Consider the following 25358-nt stretch of genomic DNA (forward strand, 5'->3'; position numbering starts at 1 on the left):
AACTAATATGTTGGATTCATGTTCATGTGTATTTTCTGATATAAATCCTCAATATTTAGTAAACTTGACCTCTGCCTCTGTACTTGGTCTGCTCTTTTTCCCGCTACACCAAACCTCTTTGTCAAAAATAGCTGATCTACAAGCTCACAATGCATGGAACTCTAACGCTATTTTCTGCAAATGTTCCCCCCCAGAATAGGGATGCTAGGGTTCCTATAAAGTTCCTATCACACAAAGATTTGGCAGCCCCTCTGTAGTAACTATGAGGACTCCCTAGGGGTGAATAAATGGATTTGACTATAGTCCGCCAACTAAAAAATAAAGGCATCTCTTGGCCCATCTCAAAATTCAAAACGCAATCAACAGGAGACTCATTCAGACATGTCATGAGAAACCACCACCTCCACCTCAGGCAATTATAAATCAACTGACATCACGAAATGAATCATTGTGATGTTCTTGAACCTGACGTAGGTAGGTAGGCAATCTTGGAAAGTAAGGTTACTTGAAAAGTATATGTTCTTGGGATGCAGCAAGGCGCAGCGTAATTTCACCATCAATAACAGCAATAATACAAAATAAATATTAATTGCTACCATAATCATAATCCAAATGTATCTTTTTACATATTAGCTGCCACCACACCAATACACGTGCCAGCTTGATTCCTGTGAATCAAGACACCGATTGCCCTTTGGACTGATTGTGTGGGGGCATTGATCATGAATGTACACACACACACACACACACACACACACACACACACACACACACACACACACACACACACACACACACACACACACACACACACACACACACACACACACACACACACACACACACACACACACACACACACACACACAGAGTAAGTGTGAAAAGTTAATCAGTTCTTCCTTGTTCTCTGGTTAAACTCCTGTGTCCCAGCTTGTCAGCTTAGCCTGACACGCTCTGAGATGTCATTATGATAAAGTGCATCCATGATCATAACCCATTTGTCATGCCCTGGTGCCCAAGTGCCATCCACTGGCCCAAGATCCTGCCCAGAGACGGATATGTATGTTTTACTTTGTGGAATACATACAGTAGGCTTGTTAAAGACTGCAGGCCTACCGAAACAATATTGACTATGTAAATGCAGTTATGATGGCCTGCTATCAGACATGAGACATCTGACTCAAATGTCAATATTAGAAGTTAGCAGTAGCTGCAAGACAGTAATCGGTCAAATGACAGATTTTCTTTAATGTGTGCATTATTTCATTAAAAAGAAAATCTGCAAAGCATTTATAAAATAAATTACATTTCGTTTTTCATGATCTTGCATAGTTGTGCATGGCATTTGCTTCGTATTTAACACTCAATTGAGAAACATTGCATTCACATGAAGTACATCAGAATCTCACTTTATGGCCACTTAATGCCTAATTTATACTCCTTGGCGATGGTATCGCTCGTCTAAAATGACAGATTTTCAAGCTCGACAATCTGTTATTTTCAACAAGCGATGCAGACAGAGTACAAATTAGCCTCAACTCTTCCCTCCATGTGCATGCCTGGAAATAGGCTCAGTAAACTTAACACGATCCCTGAAATCCATTAGATCATTTAAAACCTGGCATCATTTGGAACCTTCTTGTCTAGTTCTGGGTCCCAGCTTTTAAGCAGCAGCTCTGTTAAGATGGAGAGGCAAACATCTCTCATAGGCATTTCATGTTGAACTATGCATTCCCACACAGAGCACAGAACAACAAACTCTTCCCAGGGACCATTAACATCTAAAATCCAGTATTTTCCCGTTGAGATCTTTGATCTTCTTCCCCTTCGGAATTCTGGCGTCCTAAATGTGTGAATCCCTGTTCTCAGAATCCCACGCTCCTGGCCATCTCCTCTGGCCCATCTTCAGGCTTCTGTCAGCTGATGAGAATGATGTCGTCATTTTCCGGAACTCTGACAACGTAATTCAAGCACATTTAATGTAGTTATAGCACTTGAAAATAATAATATATAGAACATGACTCAGGAATTAAATGTATTTCTCCACAAGGTTGCCTGAGCTTACATTCTTTTTCTCAGTAACACTCTGCCTTACATTTCCAGTTACAGTAAAACCCTACATACTTAGTTGACCGGGGTCCCCAAGCCAAGGGGTCTATAATTGGTCCCCTCCCTTTTTTCCCTCTACACAAAATGTCTTTGCCGAAAATAGATCTACAAACTGTGCGACGCGTTGCAAGCTTGTAGATCTGCTATTTTTGGCAAAGACATTTGGTTTTGCTGAATGTTTGCCCCCAGAGTAGGGATTCTAGGGTTCATGTGTTGAAAACACAGTCACCCCTAGAATCTACCCAGAACAACCACAGCTTCTACCATTTCCCTGGGTAATGCTGATCCAGCATTAAAATTTGTGTTTAAAAAGGCACATAATTGACAGCAAACCAATCTGGGACTCGAACCAACATCATTCAAGTCACATGCTTACTTATAGGCTTGCCCAACCCACAGGTTTGACACGAGTGTTGAGTAAAAAAGGGCTGAGAGAAACAGAGAAGTTGGAAAAGGTCTGGAGTTCTGCATGGTGGCTGTGTGTGTATGCCATAGAATAATTCCCAGCAGCAAGTACTTTGAAAATGATAGCCTTGTCACAGCCTTATTGCACACTTTCTCGTTTTTGGGCTGTTTGCTTTCGAGTGGAACCGTAAGTGTATGTGCCTGGTTTACATTAAGATATGACTGAGGTTGTTAGTCATTGAAAGCTGTCCGACCATGCATTCTTTTCTTTTTTTTACTTTTGTAATAACTTGCTTCATACTCATATCTGCCATCACCTTTTAGAATCTGCCATAACCACATTTTGAGCTGTTGGGGTGGATTCACTCTAAACTACAACTCTAAACTATGGTAAACTAAGTTTTATACTCTTATTTCCACAAATCACTGTAGCTGTTTAGGGATGTGAATGTACGCCATGATGAGCGGATCTGTTTTCAAACAGGATGTAGGATGTCTGAGGTTCCTTCAAATCACTCTCTGGAAGCCAAACCTAACCAACTTTCTCAAAAAGCTCTAACGTATACATTAGACATTTTCCTAAACAACCAGGCCCTACACTATATTTACATGTTGCCTTCAAGTACAGTGTAAAAGCACAGTTTAACAATACTCCTTCTTTGCCTCTGTCAAGTCCACTACATTTACAATATATCACAAACTGGAACAACTATCTTTAAAGTGATGCTGGTTGCATAAGCTGGGTATTATATCTGCTGCCATTTTAACCGTCTCATTCCACTGCTATTTTTTAACCATTTTGACATATCTGACCTGTTTTTCTGTTTTCTGTCTTATTTCTTTCCTAAAAACGACTGGAGCTTGTACGACACAGAATTTCAACAAGTACTGATACATACATCTTTACAGCTTATTTCTGACATCGGCGGTGCTCGTTTTACACTGATATTGGTGACTTACTGTATCTATTTTTGTAGGACTAGAACTCCCATCAAGGGCAATAGAACATGAATATAGCCTTAAATCTTCCAAATTACAGTACATACCAGGACTAGTTTTTTATTGTCAGAATCCTCTTTGTCTGTATAATTTTTGTTTTGTTTTGTCAAGTTTGTTTTGTCCTGTTTATGTACAGTATGCATGGATATATTTGTTGTATTGCTTTGTCTATTGTACTTTCTGTATTTTTGTCATAAGGACCCTCTCGAAAACGAGATGACACATCTCAAGGGGTTATCCTTCTAATAAAGGTACTATATATAAAGGTACTATTTGGAGACCTCTTTCACAATGAAATGAAAATGAACGGTTTAGTTCCTCGATCACAGAGCACAGAAGCAACAAATAAAGTGATCAAAAGTTGGTCTTAAATCATGCCCAGGATTCTACCAAAGTTCAACATCGCTTGTTCTCAAAGTGTGGCCCGGGGACCCCCAGGTGTCCTTGAGGAGACAACATTTGTTAATGGAGCATAAAAATTTGTTTAACCACTTTAACAGTGTTTTATGCTTCGAAAATAGCCGATCTACATGCTCACAACGTGTCGCAATGCACAAAGTATCAAACCCAACAGCATGGTGAGACCTCAGTGAAACCTAAACTTAACTTGTTTTTAACAAGATAAATGAAATTACTACAATGGAAGGAGACCACAGTAGGAAATAGCTAATTGCATGTAGATGAAATTTCATCCAACAACACATTAACATGATGACCTAGAATGATGATCACATTTGTGTGCGCTCAGTAAGTGAAATACTTTCAGAAAATGTAACGTGACCGGAACAAAACATTGACAAATTACTGCATTTGCTAAATCTGTGAAACTTGAAGACTGCAATTCTAATGGGAAGAAGTCGCTTTATCCTGAAAAAGCCACACGTCATTTTAAGTTAATCTCCAGGACAGAGGAAAATCCAATTGAGATGTTTGCTTTACACAGTTATTACATAATGGCCCTGTAACTGAGAACACATTTTCCGAAACACTTTGACAGCCAAGAAGGAAAAGTGGTCTAGCAGGAACCTATTTGGCTTCAGATTGGAAGCAGAACAGTGATCATCTGATCAAGGCCTCTGATCACACAAGAAAGACCACAGATTTAAAGCCACAAATTCAAAACTAACCAAGAAAGGTCTTACAACTCCATTGAATCACTAACAATATACCAGATCCTTAACCACTTCAGCATTATTTTATACTTCCATCTACAAGCTCACCAGTGCAACCCGAACCGTAACTATTGGCAATTGTCTTGCTCCAAGTATATGAATGGTCTATTAAATTTGGGCTCAGAAACTCAGACTGGATTTTTTTTTGTCAAAAGACGGGCACAAACTTTCTCGTCATTAAAATGGGGGCATAAAAAGAATCGGGCCATTAGGTATTTTTTCCCTCTTTTTTTCCTCGTTTCCCAGAATGCATCTGCCTTGACATAGTAAGCACAGTACACCCCTCAGATGGTAGAGACAATATCTGGCTAACCAGTGTTGTGCTCAATAAAGATTATTATTGTTATTATTATTATTATTATTAATGATAATGATAATGATAATGAATTTATTTATATAGCGCTTTTCCAAACAAGGTTACAAGGGTTACATATAAAAGGGCAGCATAATAACCACACAGGTTAAAACAACATACATAGAAGCAACACATATAATCAATAGGTCACATGATTACAACAATTAATAATGAAGAAAGAGCAATTAAAGGCTGATAATATGAAACCCAAAAGAACAAGACAAAACAGCTAAGAAAAGGCCTTAACGTAAAGGTAGGTTTTTAGTACCACTACTACTTCTGCTACATGCTTGGATTGAGAACTACATCCTAATCCTAATCCTGGCCCAGGTCAGAGCTCACGTCTTGTGGCTCAGCTACAGTACAGTATGCCTACACTATATTGTACCACTGCAGGTTTTCTACAGTACTATATCATTCAATAATCTTACTCCAGTTCACAGAAAGACTCACAAAGAGGAGATTGATATATACATCTGAGCGTAAAGCTAACGCAAGCGAGTGACAGTGAACTTCATGTCACCAAGAAAGACCACTGGGACCTACGTTGCAAACATTGCCCCTGACTCCCCAATGCACAACATGTTTTCTGGCTCATTTGACGGAGTCTCAATCCCGGTCATGGCCAGTTTATGTGGGAGCCTGCACAGACAGAGGGACCAAACAAGAGGGAGGCAAGCAGGGAGAGGGAGCGAGGGAAGGCTACGCTCTTCCCAGCGCACAGCCTCAGTCTCTCTGTAATCAGCCCATCACTGGGTGTGCCTGCATAGCTGCCACCGCTAATTTCATTGCTCTCAGACCACATAGGGCCTGGCCAAACCACGGCGCGGAGGAAACTCCACTGTACTGTGATCTGCTGCCCACTGATGAAACAGATTGACTCATAGAAAAAGAATGAGCAGTGGGGGACGCGTAGTGAAACGCAGCGCACGCGTGTATGACTGTGGAGGAAGGAGGGAGGCGTGTTAAACGATCAGTTGTCAATTAAGCAAAGTGAGTTTGACACTGGAAAAATACTGATGTGTAATGTCTGTGTAAATACCACTGTGTTACTCTTGTATGTGGTGATGTTGTTGGACAGGGACAGGAAAACACATTAATAATAATAATAAACATATCAGTTGCAGTGATACTAGCTTGTAATTCAGTAGCCATTAGATGGGATTTTATGAAGGAAAACGTGTTCAAACATTCCACAACGTGATAACAAGGCTACAGTAAGGAATTTACTCACGGTGTAGCAGCCTCTTGCACAACTATGTGAAAGGTGAGTAATTGAAATGATGGCTCGCATCACAGTTGTGCCTGTTGGGTGTTTTGTTTTCAATTTAAATACACTGTAACTTGTGTTCTTAGTAATAGAATAGAACAATAGTGGTAGAAAATGTAACCTTACCACAGTGCAACTTTACATTATTGTTCCATAAATACAGTAAACTAAAGATCAGAGAAGCAGGGTTGTGACTTGAAAGCTTGTGGTTTGGATCCCCAGACCAACTGGGATAGTCTGGACATAAAATATCTGTATAATGTTCTGCCGTCCCCCCAAAAATAATTCTGTGCTCTTGAGCAAGGCTTTTTATACCCATCTCCTGCAGCAGAACAGCTCAAGTTCCAAACATGGAGCACTGGACAGCTTCCAGGTGTAAACATGTTTAACTCTGAATGTAAAAAACTAAAATAAGTCCACCAACAGCTGCTGTTGCGAAAGTTTAATGTGCAAACAAGCTCACAGCTTTCTGAGCAGCAGCTGTTGTGCAGACTTATTTTATTCTTTAATTGTTTGGTCCTGCACCAGCGACTACATGGATGTTCCCAACAATTCCTGTTGAAATAACTCTGAATGTAAAACAGGTCCTATTACACACATGCCTACATACAATTTTTTAACATAAAGCTTTTAAAAAATGTAGCGTTATGATAAGATTCCTGTAACAGCACCATACCGTCTGCAACAACAGAATGTTGAGTATCCCACATTGATGTCTGTCTGGCTGCCCTCCTCCGCAACAGGAAAATCTTTCTGCTCTAAAAGGAACTTCTGCAGGTCTGTCATTGGGAATCCATTCATCTGGTAATTCTGTCAGCAAAGTCAAGGTGGAAAAAAACAACAACATTTAAAAGCATAATGAAATAAAATTAACTGGGCAAAACCAAGTGTCCAACCCCCAATTCTGAGATGGATAATGGAGATGAGTCTAGACTCGTTCTCTTAATGTCTACACTTATAACATAGTAGAGAGAGTTAAAAACATATGAGGATACTCACTGGCGCCAATTAACCACTTAAACACAATATACTTAGTTGACCGGAGTCCCTCAGGGCTCTATAATAGGTCTGCAAGTATTTCTCTCTACGCCAAATCCCTTTGACAAAAATAATCCATCTACAAGCTCACAACGCATTGTGACGCAGAATATTCACCCCCAGAATAGGTTCAAGTGGTTAGAGTAGTTCACCCAAAAAATAACTTATATTCTATCAATTACACACCCCATGAAACATTGAATTCATGGAGATTTCTTTTTTTTTTGTCGTATTCCTAAGCCAATAATTTGATGACCGGCGGAGTCTCCTACCAGAGACATTAGCATCTTTCTGCCGGTCATCAAATTATTCGCTTAGGAGTGCGACAAAAACAAGAAATCAAGGCTTCATGGGGTGTGTAATTGATCGAAAATAAGTAATTTTTTGGGTGAACTACTCTTTTAGGGTAATTCTAAAGGCCCAGAACTGACTGCAGCCCAAAACGAATTCATATTGTTTTTGGGTGAACTACTCTTTTAGGGTAATTCTAAAGGCCCAGAACTGACTGCAGCCCAAAACAATGGTTTTACAGATTACTGTATATTGTATCATTGTGATACAGTATATCGTCACAGGGACTAGACATCTAAGCATCTCCCCTGGAGACACTAGATAGATAAGATCAGTGGTTCCCAAAAACTGGATCGGGGCCCATTTATGGGTTGCGGACCGATTTTTATGGATCGCGAGCAAATGCCCCTTTATCTTTTAGTTTTTCTGCATTTAGTTTTTAATTATTATTATTTCAAAGGATTTTTTTTTTTTAAATAATTCACACTTTCATAAACAAATTCAAAGATTTTGCTAAATAATTAAAAAAATAAACAGAAGAAAATCTAATAAATTCCATAAATTAGAAAAAGTAGTGGTGAAAATAGCAGATCTACAAGCTACGTGTCGCATCGCAGCACGTTGTGAGCTTGTAGATTAGCTATTTTCACTAGTTTGGGTTTTGGAGAGACTTCAAAAATTCGATTTTTTTCATGTCGATACATTGATAAATAAGAAAGAATATGTACTTAAAAAATACCTTGCTTCTCGATTATTTGGTTATAAGTCGGTTACTGGTTCTAAATATCGGTTTCTACATATATTTGTTTAATTGCCCAGCCCTAGGTTCTGCCTTCACCAACATCATTGAGAACAATGATTGCCTCTGCCGATTATGGACACTCAAACTCACATACAAGTACCTTGATGGTCTCGTAAGCGTCAGTGATGATTGCAATGAAGAGCGACAGCACCATGTAGATGAAGAGGGAGATGAAGGAGTAGAGGTAGACACGGCTAAAGACCCACACCAACGTGTTCTTGTCCTTCAGCTGGGCGAAGGTGGTAAACATGTCGTCACCATTCACCAGAGAGAACAGGCACTCTGCCACGCGGCTCAGGCCCTCAAACTGGGAGCGAGGGGTGGGTGGGGGTGGATGGATTAATGGAAGAGAAAAGAGGAGAGGTGGAGGGAGAGGCAAAAAAGACAGATGGACATGGTAAGAAAGAAAGAAAAAGAAGGACATACATGGAGGGAGAGAGAAAGAAACATTACATTTATTTTGGAGTTAAAACCCTTTTGGATTGCATGTCTTTTTAAGCAGATTTTTTTTCCAGGTAACATGCATGTCTAATTGTCTATATTGGGTATTTTTTCCCTATAGTCCTATAGTGAAGTGAACAGAAAGTGTGTGGGGGGGGGGGGGGGGGGGGGGGCTGGGGGGTATATTATAAAAAGGTGTGGAACATGAATGTGTTAAAAATGTTCAAAATGAATGAAGCAAAAAAAAAATTAAGAGACGGACAGAAATACTGAGAGGAGGGGGAAAAAAATATAGAGGGAGAACCCAAACCCAGATCGTGACGATGATAAGATCTAAACACAACATCCCGCTCAGACGGTATGGAGGACGTGTGGGATGGCAAGCCCTGGAACATCCTCTGTTTATTCCCTTCGATAAACACATACACAAACACGCGCACAGTGCCGCACACACAGAGCAAGCTGGAAACATTCCCTTCTGAAGAGCTCACTTTACAAGGGACTCCCCCCATTCACCACAAAATAATTGTGTCGTGACCACTACAGGACAGACTGTAGTGTTAGATACACTTGACTAGGAATAGAAACTGGATAGTTGTACTACTTGATGCAGCGTGTGGCCAGGCTCGGGCCCCAGGCAATTTAAATTATGTCAGCTTGGCATGTACTATACGTTGATAATGCAATTTGGATTTATGACATTTATTAAACGTTTTTTTCATCCAATTGTAGAATTCTGAGAAAGTAAGCTTCCCTTAAGGGGACATTTAACTTTCAAACAGGTCATTTTAACGTTTACTCTGGCTTTTGTGATCACCCCTGGAAGTTTTTAAGTTGCTTGATTCAGTATTTAGATATTTGTCTCCGCCAGGCCGAAAGGCATGGCGAGAGAGTATGTTTTCCACCCCGTCCGTCCGTCCGTCCGTCCGTCCGTCCGTCCGTCCGTCCGTCCGTCCGTCCGTGTGTGTGTGTGTGTGTGTGTGTGTGTGTGTGTGTGTGTGTGTGTGTGTGTGTGTGTGTGTGTGTGTGTGTGTGTGTGTGTGTGTCCGTCCGTCCTGTCTGTGTGTTACCAGCTAATCTCTGGCACCGTTGGCCCGTTCGCCCAATTTTTTCACATGGGCCTGTTATAGCGCCACCAGGAGGCCAATTTGTGCAAAACCCATTTTTTTACATTACTCCTACAGATTTTATCCAAACGTCATGCAAATCGGTACACAGTATCTCTATAGTCATGTGATCAACACGGATCTGTCCGATTTCCCATATTCCATCCTCATTGCCTATGGTTGGCTTCCAAAGTTTGCAGGATTGGTCCGTTTTGAACAAAAAGCCTCAAACTATGCACGCAGCTTGCGATTTCCGTGGAATTTCACACGCACATTCCCACTAGGCCAAGGAAGAAATGCCACCCTTTTCACATTGGCCTGTTATAGCGCCACCAGCAGGTCTAATTTAGCAAAACACGTTTTTGGAACAAAATGCCTCAAATCATGAATGCAGTGTCTGATTGCCGTGAAAGACCTAAGAATAAATGGCACCCTTTTCACATAAGCCTATTATAGCGCCACCAGAAGGCCAGAATAACGTACCTGACCTGGCGGAGACCTGTGCTCCGAGGAGCACTTTTTCTAGTTGATATTCATTTTATCTGACACGCCCACTTCCTATTCAAACCCATTGTAACTTCAAACTCCATTTTAACCATGATAGATTCATCGAAAACACTCGTCGTTGGTTCTGGTGACTTCTAATACGTGAGGGGTGTTTTTTCAATTACATTGTACATTCATTTATTTATTTTTTTTGGGGGGGGATGAAAGAAACGTGGCCCCCTCACGTATTAGAATTAGGTAGTATTAGTATTCAGTGTTTTCAATTAATCTATCATGGTTAAAATGGAGTTTGAAGTTACAATGGGTTTGTATAGGATATGTACTTATACGTATGATAAAATCAAAAATCAAATATCTAAACACTGAATCAAGCAACTGTCTGGGGTGCTCACAAGCTCCTCCTGAGTAGACGTTAAAATGACCCCAAACATGTTTGAAAGTGAAATATCCCTTTAACCCTCATGTGCAGCTGTCTGTAATGTTTACATGTCTAAAGTGAACACTATTTACAAATGCAAAATGTGGGTAAGATGCAATCAGTGTATACACTTGTCATCAAAACTTTCATATAAATTATGTCCGATACATCATGCACACATGGTTCTTGCATAAACTGGTATCAGAGAAAAGTAGTCACTGTTGTGTTTGGATAATCATTTTAAATGTTATCTTAAGACAATCAACAAACTCCAGTTGGCCACTGAGCAGTCATATCTCACAGTAGGCCTACTACAGTGAAGTCAATCGGGCTAAAATCTGTTTTCATGACCAGCACAGCCTTGTTTGGACTCCCATTGCATTCTGGACTTCCGTAAATAATTTATCTTAACAAGCAAAGACAGATAAAACACCAACATACTTGCCTCCTGATATTTAGCTTTTTAGGGATTCAGGGAGGGTGGCCAGTCTGAGACTGCAATTGGACAATCAACATGCACAAACACTGCCCCACTGTGGCTAAAGATTGAAATGTGGACAAAATGTGACAAAATGCAGGCAAGAGTAGAAGTCATTGCTGGAGAATTCCCCCAAATGATTGTTGGTAAGATTTGAAAGGCCCTAGGCTGAGAAAGGCTCTCCTATCAATGACTAAGTTTTAAAGATTAAATATTGTATAGATGAGGTGAGGGACAGGGTGATATTTTCCCAAGGAGACAGAATTCCAATTCTATTTGTTCCTTATTTTTCCAGAATGGACAAGAACTGTGTACGTTTTATTGTTACTGTATGTACTTTATACTGTAACCGAAGCTATACCTAGAACATGCTCATTATTATTGGTACAGTGTATGTAGTACTGTATGATGATATTTGTAAATTAAACTGTGTCTAATAATCCCATAAACCAGGCAGGTACAGTAAGGGTCACAAAACGTAACTAGACATGGACAATTTTCATTCATTCAGTCCAACTGGTTTCTCTGCTAATACCTTTCCATTATAACACAGAATCCCTTGGCCTTTCTTCAATCAGGGAAACAATTATGTCTAAATATGCAGTTACAAACATGCATACCTGTGAATTGAAATGCTCACTACAACTACTGGATGCTTAGTAATTCCATAAGAACTACTGGAGGGCTGGGCTCACTGTAGGGCACTCTAAGGGTGATTAGAGTTCTTTTTTTTCCCTCACTTCCTGTACCTAGATCTTCTTGCAGAGTTGTTGAGTTGGACTGATGACATTAAGGTCACACGTCAACTATTCTCCAACCATGAGGCTTCCACTGGTACCACCTTCCTATGCTCGATAATTGGGTTTTTAATGTTACAAATTACAATTTATTGCATTTGCAAAGGACAGAACAGTTCACATGCACAGTACTTGACATATATTTTTTCACAAGGTCGCACACATTCACAACTTCTGCCTGATCCATAGAAATAAATGTACAGTAGTGAATCCACAGGGGGCCTCTGTTTTGCTTTGGTTATGGTTTGCATAGCAATAAGTGTCATCAGGTCCTCCAACTAAGTTGTTGATTGTGAGCACGGATGTTGGACTCTTACGACCTATCTATACTTTTATAGCTATGATCTGACTCAAGGTTCAAGGTTTTCTTAATCATTGCGTGTACAGTCTCTTCTTGAGACAAGGCTGTTGGCTCACACAATTTTCAAATCCTTCCGCATAACAGTCTGTGCTACGGAAGCGCTGAAAATGCACCGAAAACGCACATATTGTAAAGCAGATGTCTGCCCCCCATCCACTTCCGTTTTGCATTTGCAGTCATTTAAATACATCTTACTGTAGGCCTACATCAAATTAGTCGAAGCCTATCTAGTTTGCTGCTTGGCAGAAATGGATATTTCTAAAATATTTTTAAATATATTTTCATGAACGGAAATTACAAGCTTCCATTCGCGGCTTTCAGGAGGCATAGTTACAGACATGTAGCATTCATAGATTCTGGAAGAGTTGTCTGTCAATTCTATCGACACGTTGTGAGATTAGAATGAACAGTACTAGTAAGTTACCTTCTCATGGTACGGTCCCAGGACGATCCAGCCACAGAAGGTGTAACCCAAGTAGATCATACCAGCACAGCAGCAGAAGCGCAGCACCTTAGGAAAGGCTGCTTTCATGGTCAGGAGCAGGACCTAGAGAGGCACAGGGAGTGTTACAAGGATGAAAGGACCCTGAAGTTTCATTGAAGTTAAGACAGTTCCAATTCCACTTGAAAGATGCCCTACACTACAGTACATGGTCCCTGTTGCTAACCACGACTGTTGTCCTGGGGAGGGTGTAGACCAGTGGTTCTCAACATGTGGTCTATGCAAGCCAGGACCCCCAGAGCTCCTTGAGGGGGTTCTAGTGGGTCCATAGCTAAATTATTCATAGATAGACCACATACCAAATGGACACTTAAGAGTCTTTAACACGCAAGAGTGTACAAAATGAAAAACAAATGTAAACCTATTTGTTTTGGAGGCTTTTGACAATTTTACAGTGTAAATCAGAGTTTTTTTTTTTTATTATCAATTGGGGGTCCATGGTCTAGTGTTACAGTGGCTACAATAGGCTTAGGTAATCCAAAGGTGCATAACAAAAATACAAGCCTCCAACCCAGTAAAATTGTGTTAATTGAACACCTGTAAGTGTCAATTTCAGAATCAGAATCAACTTAATTATCACATCACAGGTTTATAGGTGTAAAGAAGTGGGTGAAATTTGTTTTTGTACAAGTTCCAAGGGGGGAAAGGAAGGAGAAAAATAAAAATAAATACGTGGGTATGTGTGTATGTTATGGTACGTATGTACAATAGGAAAAAAGGAAATGGACCCTAACCCTACCCTCCAATCATCTCCTTGCAAATCATTCCTCTGTCTGTCTGAGTAAAGAAAATACTGATTACTGTAATGAACTTTCCCCATTTCCTTATGTCAACAGAAAAGGTAGATGGACTTACGTTGTACTTTTCGAAATAACCCAGGTACCTGATGACTCCAACCCACACCATCAGTGTAGAGGTTCCCAGGAAGATGCTACACACGTCATAGCTGGTTAGACTCTGTATGAGAGGACAGAGAGGAATAGAATAGAATAGTCTTTATGCCCAACAGAGCATGTGAGCGGAGCGGAGCGACGCGATTTTGACGTGAGCGCGGAGCTGGTTTATAAAAAGGTTGGAGCGCTACTCAGAGCGAGGACCGCCTCCCGCTCCAAGCCGCCCTCGCGGGGGCCGCGCACCGAATGTTTGAGCATGCCCGGTCGCACGGACTCAGAGACACAGACATCCAGCAGTGCACAGGCACCGAGATTTCATTAGAATTTCTACTTTCTTTTTCTTTCTTTTTTTTTTTACTGTTGAGCGACCCGGTTTGAGCGGAGCATGGAGCGAGATTTGCGCAAATCAACGTGAGCGAGGAGCGAAGGGGAGCGGAGCGCGGGGGGAGTCGACGTGAGCGAATAGCGAGCGTGAAACCAGCCCCCTGGCGCGCCGAGCGGCATTTCCACCCGCTCCGCTCCGCTCACATGCTCTGATGCCCAACACATGGATATTTACTTTTAGCGTCAGTATCTCGGATTAAAACCATAATGAAACTAGCCAAACAAAAGAAAACATAAAAGACACAAGTTCCTTCATAACCAAGTTCATTCAACAATTACGAAAAAAAGAAAAAAAGTGCAAACTCTTCTGGGAAATTAGTAACATTCAAAGATAGGAGATTTCATACAGAGAACTCAAGTTGTGCTTCATTCTGAGTGTTGTCTTACTTAGGGTCAGTCCTTGATTAAAGCAAAAATACCCTTTGTTTCAACATTTTGTGTAAGAATATTTAAGTAGATTTAGTGCTGTTCTGCGACTGATAATCTCAGCTCATCCAACAAACAAACAATGGGTAATATAATCTACAAGGAATGTCTCAATGGGGAATAATAATAATAATTGCCAAGAGGATATTCAACAGTTGCACCTCTAATCACCACCTTGAGCATACAGACTGACAACGGCTTCCTTCATAGAGTTCAAATGCCAGGGGAGAGTGCATATATGAAGAGAGTTCATTTTCGTTTTGGTCAAATTTACAGTAAATGCTTAACACAAGGGTTATAAAGCACGGTCAGAGAAGTCACACTCAGGTTAAAGTAAACAGCTTCCTTTTTTTTTTTTTTACACAATGTCTCCATTCAGGCCTCTCGCTCCAAAGTCCACCAGCTGCTGACGGGCTGTTTTATAACTGTATCATTCTTATTACCCAATTGCATGTATTGACAGAAGCTAATAATGAAAAAGGAGAGAGCCAAGCAGTTTGTTACTATTTTTGACAGCGTGTGGAACACATGTGGGCCAAAATGCTTATTCTTTAAAAAAAAAAAATCAGCGTATTGAAAGTCTATGGATGAAGCAGAATGAAACAGACCACAACATTGTTTGCCTTCCAGTGGGCTATAAACTATTTTATCTAGGCAGTGCAGTACTGCAACTAAGGAGGAATTGATGGCAGGGTGGGGTTTCCCATTGCCTGAGTATGACATAAAATACGGTCAATAGAGTGATTGATACAGACATTACCTTTGCTTGTATTTCCATTTTCAAGATGGATCCCACTATGGCCAAGAGGTCACTGAGAATGATCAGCAGGTACCAGCAATTTAAGAACTCCTTCTGGTCATCTTCACACACTTTGCGATTGTAGTTCTCATTGAGGAATCTGGAGAATCTCTGCAATTAATTCATACATTTATTGATGACAGTGATACAATTCAATCGCTGGAAAAATAAAACATTAAGCCAGTTATGCAGATTATTGGAAGAGTAAATGTTATATAATAGACCATTAACCATTATCTACTTGGCACACTGCTAAGTACATGTAGGAATGTGTAGTAACCGCTTGATAAATCTGAGGTATATCTGTAGCTGATAACACGCAATATGATATACTGTAATAGTGTGAACTCAAGCTACCTCTGGTTACTGTAACTCTGATTGGATGGGTGGGAGAAAGACAGGGATGACATGCATGAAGAGCCTCAGGTCAGATTCAAAACCCAGGCCAACTGTGGGAATGACAATACTTATACAGTAGCCTTATTTATGTGGTACAGTAGGTAACTTTTAGAATCAGAACCAGAGCAGAGCCACATCAAGTATAAAGCAGTTCACTCACGCCAGCATTGCTTTTATGAAGCATCTTGTTGATAGAACAACTGTTTGTTCATAGAACTAAAATCTCTTATGTAAACACCTTAATGACCCACTGTCATGATTGTACCGGTATAGTGACACTCTGCGTTCTCACTTTAGGTATGTGATATCAAATGTACCAGTAAATAAATTGCTGTCATTTCAAGCAAGTGTGACCAGGGTTTGTGTCTGTCTGACTGTGTCCCTTTTATGATGTCATCAATATGACGTCATAGTACTAGGACGTCTAAGAACGCTGACAACGAGTATGTATTGCATAGCCGAAGGAACATGCATTCTGAATGCTTGGCGTCACTGACTGGCCTTCAAGTACGATAACGGGTACAAAATCCCTGTGTGTGTGTGAGACGAGTCAGTGTCCCCCCGCACATCCCACCAACTGACTTCCAACTTGGCGTCTGTATCGCAGAGGACCAGAGGGAGTGCTGTGCCAAGTGGAAAATTGGTCGGATCAGCGGTTGTCTAGAACCAAACATCCACAAAACTTTGTATCTTGTCTGACTGTGGGTGCGTTTGGAAATTGCACACCGGAGCGCACTCGCCTATTAGTTTGTATTGGCCAGTGCGCTCAGTGCTATATTTCCGAACGCACCCTGTGTGTGTCCACTGTCCATCTGTCTGTGTCCCTTTCATGCCTGTATATGGAGATCCCTGATGCCATCAATATGCTAATCCTAATTGGAGCCTCTAGAGGCGAAATGGTACACAAATCCTAATGGTCTCCTAAGTGGGCGCCGGCGTCTGACGCCAAATATCACAAACGTCCTATGTTTACCAGTAGCATCTGCAAGATCCCACGAGAGTGTGTCGCTGGGACAGAGAAAGGTCCATGTTGTTTTTGTTGATTTTCTCCTGATTTGTCTCTCTGAAAAAAGCTATTTTAATATGAAAATCCTGGGGATATTGTGTCTCTTTTGACGATCGGGTCCAATATTTAGTTCCGTGACCATGGGGCTAAAGAAACGCTCAGAAGCTGTGTTCATGAGAAATGTGAATGAAATCTTGATCAGGGACGTGCGCTCTGCACTTCTGTTGCAGGATTTCTTTGTGTCCGTGCGACCGACCGGGCATGCTCAAACATGTGGTGCGCCGCCCGACCGGAGTGGCTTGGAGTGGCAAGCGGTCCTCGCTCCGAGTTCCGCTCCTACCTTTTAATATACTCCCCGCTATGTTAAAAATCATCCCGCTCCGCTCACATGCTCTAACTTGAGGCGCAAGGTAAGGCACGCGGGCCAAAAGCTGGTGCTCAAAATAAAATACAAAATAAAAAAATCATGTTAAAATCCCGTCCCATCGAACGAAAACTATTTGTGTCAGCCCTAAATACAAATATGCACTGGAGGCAAGATACAGTTGAACAATGAACTTTTGATGCACAGACTAGTAGCCCTGCAAACAATAGTCTCAAGAGGCCAGACCTAAATATGAAGAGGAGTGTTACAGAACCAGGTAGAGGTTGTGTTAGAACTGTGGAGTACAGCAGAGATAATGTGTAGATATTTGCCCAGTGCTCTGCTGCATTGGCAAACTATGTAAACTTGACATTTGTTCAAAGTGACATTAAGCATGTTCAAAATACATGACGATACAGATATACTGTATGTTCAATAGACCAATGGTTCCCAAACTGGGTGTCGGGACCCCCAGGGGGGTCTTCAAATGTTTTTTTAGGGGGGGTCCCCAGATGATTAGCTTAATGTGCAACATTGTTTTCTCACTGTTAACAGTAAACATACCAACATACAGTATAAGTGTATAAGGTATCTGCACATTTCTAAAGTGAAGTGAAAAGGACTTTTAAGACCTTTTTAATAAAACATTAAAAATAGTCGATCTACAAGCTCACAACGCCTCGCAATGAGCTTGTAGTTCAATTATTTTCACAATATTTATCTGTGGAACCGAGTCTAACCTAAATTTAATGTCTCAACTCCTACAATTTCAAGTGCTTGTCAGGGTGGGGGTCCCCAGTTCAAATAGGATTATTTTTGGGGGGTCACGGCCTGATAAGTTTGGGAACGCTTACTATAGGCAAATATCAGCCTTCCGATGAATCGGTTGGGCTTTAGAAAGTACCAGGAGAAATAATATGGCACGTTTGTATGAATGATGGTTATTACATAAGAGACAGGTAAAGAGCACCCACCTGGAGTAATCTGACAGCCAGGACAATGGAGCGTGTGCAGAGGATGGCTGACGTAAGGCACACCAGAATGATGAAGCCATCAAACACCAGGAGGTAGTGTGTGTTCTTCTGGGCTGCAACAGAGTTGGGCGAGAGTTTTTTCCCTTTTTTTATCTCTTATATAACTTAACTCTCCCCCTTTACTGATAACCATATGCTGGCGAGACAACGCCTCAATAACAGTGTGCAGTGTCTCAGCTCTGTTTCAACTCACTGTCATATTGTTTGGACTGCAAGAACCACACAGTTATGGGTCAATAGTGTTTGCAAATTATTTCTCATCTGCTTGGAGCAGAAGACATTCAAGACAACACGAGTACTAGCAATATTCACAAAGAAAATTATGAAATATCAGTTACACACACTCACACACATACATATTTATATAATTATATATACTTCTTATTACTATTATTTATGTAACACAGGTCTTCTGTGATCAGTATCACTTACCTGTCCCTGATATCTTCCAGTCTCTGCATGCACTGCTTATGGAGTCTATGTCAAGGAAGATTTTCACCATTCCACTGTGACACCGATTGTCAAATGTTATCTATAGATATAAAGGGAAAAGTATATTAAGTTGACTGCACAAAGGAAATAATGTGACTTCTACCATGTGTAAATATGTAGATAATTTGTTTGTTTTTAATGATCTCTCTCCCCCTCTGCCCTTTCCCTTATGGAAATAACAAAAAACGATGGAGCTTGCACAAAAAGCACCTTTTCCACCTTTAAACCTGTGAAGTGACAATAAAATTCTGATTTTTTCTGGCTCCCAAATTCTTATGAAAACCCACCGTAACGTATGCCGTAACAATCAATATAATGTACATTTACAGTAGTGTACAAAATATCAAGACCACAAGTAAAATCCTCAATATTCATTTAACTCCTAGTGTAAATGGAGCCATTTGTATAATTAATTTTACGCACACTATTTTGCTGAGTTAAATTAACACTGTTTACATGGTTTTACTGCATACTGTATGTACCTAGTATTTATTTTTGATTTATTTGCACAAATCAAGGTGTCTTAAGTGTCAAAGTCTCAATAAAGGATCATAACTTTAACCAGAATGTCTCTTGGTTAGTCTATGTCATGGAATAAGCAGATGTTCCTACTATTTTGTAGATCACACAATGCGTGACATTAAAAGTTTTAACCGTACCGTGACGTAGAAGGAGTAGCAGTCCGGTAACTCTCGTGAACGCACTGTCTGTAAGTTAATTCCTTTCAGTTGAAATGTTATTTGGACATCCACAAGCCTGAATAATGAGGAAGTATATGTCAGTGAATAATGACGTAACGTAAAAGGATTTTACCGTGCACTGATGGGATTATGTACTGTACCTGTAAAAGTCCAGATCAAAAAACGATGAATTCTGGGTTCTCCATTGGTTTACAGTCTTTGGATTGAATGACATACAAGCTGTGAGGAAGAAATCAAATGGTCAGATTATGATTTTCTTTTTTCATTAATTGCTAGAAAATGTAAATTTTAAGCCTCAAATGTGGTTTCAACTGCTTTGAGACCTTGTGATTTTATAGTTGTACATCAAAGCAGTTTCTCCACTTAAACCCAGTTCTTAGTTGACTGTATTCCCAAGGAAAGAATAGCAGATAGCCTGTAGATCGGCCGTTTTCACCGAATGATAGCCCCAGAATATGGATGCTAGGTTTCAAGTGGTTCAATTATTAGCCTGCTAGATGCTATTGTTTTGACTCTTGTAAGTGTTACATGTTGGCATGTCATAGATTGAATTCAGTCAGTCTGCATAAGTGTTTCAGATCTTGAATATAAAGCATCATGTACGTACATACATTATATTCTAATTATATATACAGTATGTGTTTTTTTGCATTGTATGTCAATACCAGCACAAAGAAAGTTTTTTTTTAAATAAATCTAAGTAATTAATTAAATAACAATAAACACATTAATATAATGCATAATATAAACAAAAAGTCCAGCAATGTAATGCAACTATGAATAGTGTACATAATTAACCGTAAACAGAAATACTGATGTTTCCCTCACCCTTCTCCAGCTGGGCGTCAATGTCATAGGTCTCTTCAGAGGGCTCTACGCTGCCTCTCTTGTAGAATTGCTTACAGATGACAAGAGGAAGAAGGCTCCCCTCCTCATCCTCAGCATAGCTGATAGGGCCAACAGTCAGACGGCCCAGCTGGCTGTACTGTAAGCAATGGAAGACACAGGTAAAAACACACCATTCACGGATGACTTGTCATAATGATGGGAAAATCTATTATCATGTCACACACACAAGAGACAAAATAAAACTGGCACATCCGCTGCACGGCAGGTGCAGGACCAACAGTGGATTTAAGGCTAGATAAAAAAATAGAAGTCTGCACACTGTGACTTTGCAAAAGCTCCCAGTCAAGGCTTTATTATAGATTAACGTTTCAACACACAGTCTTCTTCACGCACGCACGCACACGCATAAGTATCAATATTTTGGGCATAGCTTTCCTTACTGTGTGTCTCTTCAGTTAACGCTAAAATCCGGGATTTATCTTAATGAATACATGTTATTTTAACCAATCTGAATGGTAGAATATGTTTATACAATATAATTGCAGTGGTTGGAGGTGGTCTCCCTACTCTTCCATTGAGAAATGTAGACCCTGGTGTGGGGTAGGACACTGACTGGTTTACATTGTCAATAAAGTTATTTGAAGCAGACGGCACACCGGATTATTGTAGTTTGGACATTGTTGCAATTATCCATCGTGGCAATGGATATAAAACTAATGGATGGATTGTACAGAAGCTTTAAAATAACAGGCTGGATTTTGCTGTGTATCTACCTACAATACAGTTATGCAATGACTGCAAGCACAACAAATTCAAAGCTCAAAATACTGGGGGGAAAGGTAGCTATCAGGTGAGGAGAATGAACTGATTAGACTGGGGTCATTATGAAACATAATGATAACAGAAACTGACAAGCCAGGATGGAAATAGCGGAAACAAAAAGAAAGAAAGAAAATCCGGAAGAAGGCGATTCCCGTTTGGATGAAAGGGTAGTAGTAGTTTAGTTTCCCATCATGAAAGAGGAAGAAAAGGTGTGGGTGTGTGGCGGTGGTGATGATGGTGGTGGTGTGTGTGTAATGTATGTCAGTGGTTCTCGTCTCCACATTATTTTGGGGGGGGGGGGGGGGTGCCTAGATGATAGTGAAATGGCAATTTAGGGACTTTTAAGACCTATTTAACTCAACTCCTACATTCCAAGTGCTCATCAGGGTGGGGGGGTCCCCAGGGTGGGGGGGGTCCCCAGTTCAAATATGATTATTTTGGGGGGTCACGGCATGAAAAGGTTGAGAACCTTGAGGTGTATGTGGCGATGGTGGGGGGTACGTCTCATGATGGACACTTGCCTGGTCCATGACATGAAAGAGACTGTCGTAGACACGTTGTTGGCTGTAGACAGACACGCTGTAGTCATCCTCATCCACTCCACTGTAGTCCTTCAGAAAGAGGTTCTTGAGGGCCATGGTGTTCTCTTCCTTGTATGACACCACCAGCTGGTTGTTGAGGCCAAACAGGATGAGCTGCAATTGAAAAAAGAAAGAAAAAGAGAAAAAAAGGGGGGAAAAACACACAACAGATATTTAGATCAGCTTGATAGAGAGTTAATGATTTGGTTATTTAAATTATACTGTATCGGGCCATCAATGAATTCTTTAGATGTGGAACGTTGAAGTTAATGTTGCTTATGATGTCCTTATCCTATGAGTTTTAATGATGCCATTGGAGTGAAATAATTTGTTATAGGCTGCTGGAACATTTCAAAACGGATTATAATTAAGTCTTGCTTACTTGTGTGGTGATCATGATGATTTTCAGAATTTGCACTCCCAGTTTCCAGGGTTTTTGTCCTCGGGCCCTGTACTTTTCACAGGGACTCATGAAGTAGTACCTCAGGTCATCTCTCAGTGTAGCTTCCTTCATTAGGCCTATGTCTTGAGTCATTGTAGAGCTAAAACCAAAGTTTACACACACACACACACACACACACACACACACACGCACACACGCACACACGCGCGCACGCACACTTAATGCAGGAGCCTAGATAAAAATAAGGAAGAACAACTTGTTCCCAATCCAAGTTGTTCCAGACTGGTGCTGTAAACACATCTACGTCTTCAGTTCAATATAATTTGCTGTACAGCCTTTTTGTGTGTTTTTGACAGACATGCTGTTCTCTATGAATCACAGCACAGCACATTCAGTACCAACATGAGAGAAGTGAAACCATAATGGTCCGTTTATTAGAATGTATTTCCACACCAGATGTGTTTCCTGTGCAGTGGGCCTACCAGTGATGGAAGAAGTACTCACATGTTTAAGTAATAGTATGACAATACTCTGTTACAAGTAAAAGTCCCGTATTCAAAATGTACTTGAGTAAAAGTACAAAGGTATCGGCATCAAAATATACTTAAAGTACCAAAAGTAAAAGTACTCAATTGTGCAGAATGTCCCATTTCACAAGTTCAAAATGTATAGCAAATATTTTGAAAATAGCCAATCTACAAGCTCACACTTTTCAAATGGCCGAAATATATACTGTAGGGCTGATTGATTGATGTAGCCTACTTTATTTAGTAAGAGATGAGAACATCAGTACATGGAAGTACAAAAAATCCACAATACAAGGTCTGAAGTGGTTAGTGTGAAGTAACAACAAACTAAAGTTTTCAAATAATTGTAGCGAATGTACAATATTTGCCTCTGAGATGTAGTGGAGTAGTACTGAAAATTGGAAATAAAGTAAAAAATACCTCAAAATTGTACTTAAATACAGTACTTGAGTAAATGTACTTAGTTACTTTACACCACTGCCTTTGACAAGAAGAAGTCCATGTGTTGAGTTTACACACACTGACTGCATTCATGTAACTGTACAGTCCAAGGTTAGTGCGTTGAACTCACAATATTTGCTCAAGTCGTAGCACGGTAGCAGAACTCTCACTGTAGCATAAATATGTCTCAATAAACACGTTCTACATCTTGTTACACAACTTTAACGTCAACGAAAGAAAGAAAGGATACTATCAATTAAAACTTTTTTAACAAGGAAATAAAAGAAAGGAAGGATGCATTTTAAAGTTATTTTGCCTATAAGTTAGTTTAGACTGATAAAAGCCAGATACTCTGTCAGGCATAGAAGCATGACATTTAAAAAAAAATAACACAATTTTAGACTGTGTAAATGGTATGTTTTTTAAAGATGTATGGACTATTATAGGCCTACAGGCTATCATCTATATAAAAACATATTTTAAAAAGTCAATTTATCAGCGCACACTAGTCAACCTTCACGGGAAAATAATGTAAAATGTCTTACCCAATTGAGTCGCTCCTGTCAAGGTATCGAACCAATAATTCCATTGTATTATACAGAGTCACAGAGATTATAGTTTCATACAATTGGGTTGATTAGAAGAGTTGTTGGCTAATAATAACCAGTTACAGTTTACAGTAAATTGTGTTACAGCCGCAGCTGGTGTTTCAGGTCCATGGACTGTGTGTGTGTGTGTGTGTGTGTGTGTGAGAGTGTGTGAGACAACGCAACGTTTCAATGGGCCAATCAGGAAATTACTTTCAGGCGGTGCAAAGATAGTGGGTTGGTTCTCTGAAGCAGGAGTCAAACAGATGTTTATGACCGACGCAGGTAGTCTACTGTTACTTTATCCACATCAACTGTGGCGTCCCTATTTTTATTTAAAAATAAAAAATCTGAAATGAAACAACAATAATTATTATTATTATCATAATTATGAATAACTATATATTTTCTTCTTTTCCCCCAAAAAACAGCCGATCTACAAGCTCACAGTGTAACTTATGTGTAAATTCACACTGAGCACTATAACTATAAAGATAACTTAACTTTATAGCTGGTGTGAACTGTGAACTCTGCCATCCACTTGACTTTTAAAACTATATTTTTTATAGTTACAGTTATAGTTCTCAGTGTGAATGGCCCTTAAGTCATTGATACTTATAGTTTGTTCTGTAACAGCCAGGGGGTCTCCCCATCTCTACAGCTCTTTGGTAAACAAAACATATATGTTCAGTTGAGTACCCAAATTCATCCAATCAGGAGAGAAAACTCATACAGGGTACAAGATAAACCTCTCTGGAATTTGTAACCCACCTGAAAATGTATTTTATGTTTATTAAAGAGCTGGAGAGATGGGGAGACCCTTATTGCTGACCAAACACTCTATGTCCATTTTATGCAACTTCATTTACTCCATTACATTTATCTAACTAAGATTTGACCTACAAAAACATATTTAAGTTCATCTTATGTTTTGTAAAAAAAAACGGCATAATAGTCTAGAATAGCCTAGTTTAGGCCTACATCAGATGCACCTCGATCAACTGTAGTAAAAAATGCAAATAATTACACATAAATGAATCAGTAATCAGTATGTAGGTCAATTGTTTACCCCTACATGCTTTCTCATAGAAATGGCAATGAGTCGCCCATGTTATAAATAACCTAAACCAGTGGTTGTCAAACTTTTTAATTTCAAGGACTCCCATAACTCTGAGAGTGTACAAATGTAACCAAATGGTCCCGTAAGAATCCATTTGGTTCCATTTGTACACTCTTTGAGTTACAGACCTGTAAGGGTCAATTTGGAACCCCCCCCCCAAGTAACCCTGAGGGTCCCTGGAACCCACTTTGAGAACCATTGACTTGACCACTAAGTTTAAGTATAAGACACATATGGTAAGTATTTTTTTCCGGAGCACAGGAGTGTAGAGGGACTTACCTATTTCTTTTCCTTCACCCAGAGTATCACCTTAGTTCAGAGTTCAAACCATGCAGCAACCTTCCAGTTCAGCCACTTTTCTAACTTTTAAAAATTGTTTTAATCTATTTAAGATATTAGTCTATATACTATACTCTACTTGTACATGTTTTCTGTTTCCTGTTGTAAACTATACAGTCTATGGTTGTAAATAGCCTGGA

At 40.0% G+C, this 25358-nt stretch overlaps 1 protein-coding gene across 4 annotated transcripts in view; it reads right to left on the reverse strand.

Moving 5' to 3' along the window:
• Positions 1 to 1063: 1063 nt before the first annotated feature.
• The window catches only part of mcoln2 (mucolipin TRP cation channel 2), a 29681-nt gene continuing 5386 nt past the window's right edge, over positions 1064 to 25358 (reverse strand). The window contains exons 3-16 of one of the 4 annotated variants that reach the window (XM_084066955.1): positions 25159 to 25238; positions 22184 to 22343; positions 21742 to 21915; positions 20378 to 20534; positions 19690 to 19768; positions 19508 to 19604; positions 18789 to 18888; positions 18297 to 18409; positions 15515 to 15664; positions 13907 to 14008; positions 12974 to 13096; positions 8542 to 8748; positions 6987 to 7120; positions 1064 to 1953 (exon numbers count right to left, since the gene is read on the reverse strand). In XM_084066955.1, the coding sequence (XP_083923081.1) occupies positions 1917 to 1953; positions 6987 to 7120; positions 8542 to 8748; positions 12974 to 13096; positions 13907 to 14008; positions 15515 to 15664; positions 18297 to 18409; positions 18789 to 18888; positions 19508 to 19604; positions 19690 to 19768; positions 20378 to 20534; positions 21742 to 21915; positions 22184 to 22336 (1626 nt within the window). In that variant the 5' untranslated portion in view covers positions 22337 to 22343; positions 25159 to 25238 and the 3' untranslated portion in view covers positions 1064 to 1916. Of the gene's footprint in view, positions 1954 to 6986; positions 7121 to 8541; positions 8749 to 12973; positions 13097 to 13906; positions 14009 to 15514; positions 15665 to 18296; positions 18410 to 18788; positions 18889 to 19507; positions 19605 to 19689; positions 19769 to 20377; positions 20535 to 21741; positions 21916 to 22183; positions 22344 to 23717; positions 24118 to 25158; positions 25346 to 25358 lie in introns of those variants that run through there. The other 3 variants (XM_084066954.1, XM_084066953.1, XM_084066956.1) reach the window with 3 other exon arrangements.

The sequence above is a fragment of the Gymnoscopelus microlampas genome (genome assembly GCF_963454915.1).
Source record: "Gymnoscopelus microlampas genome assembly, chromosome: 9".
Taxonomy (NCBI): domain Eukaryota; kingdom Metazoa; phylum Chordata; class Actinopteri; order Myctophiformes; family Myctophidae; genus Gymnoscopelus; species Gymnoscopelus microlampas.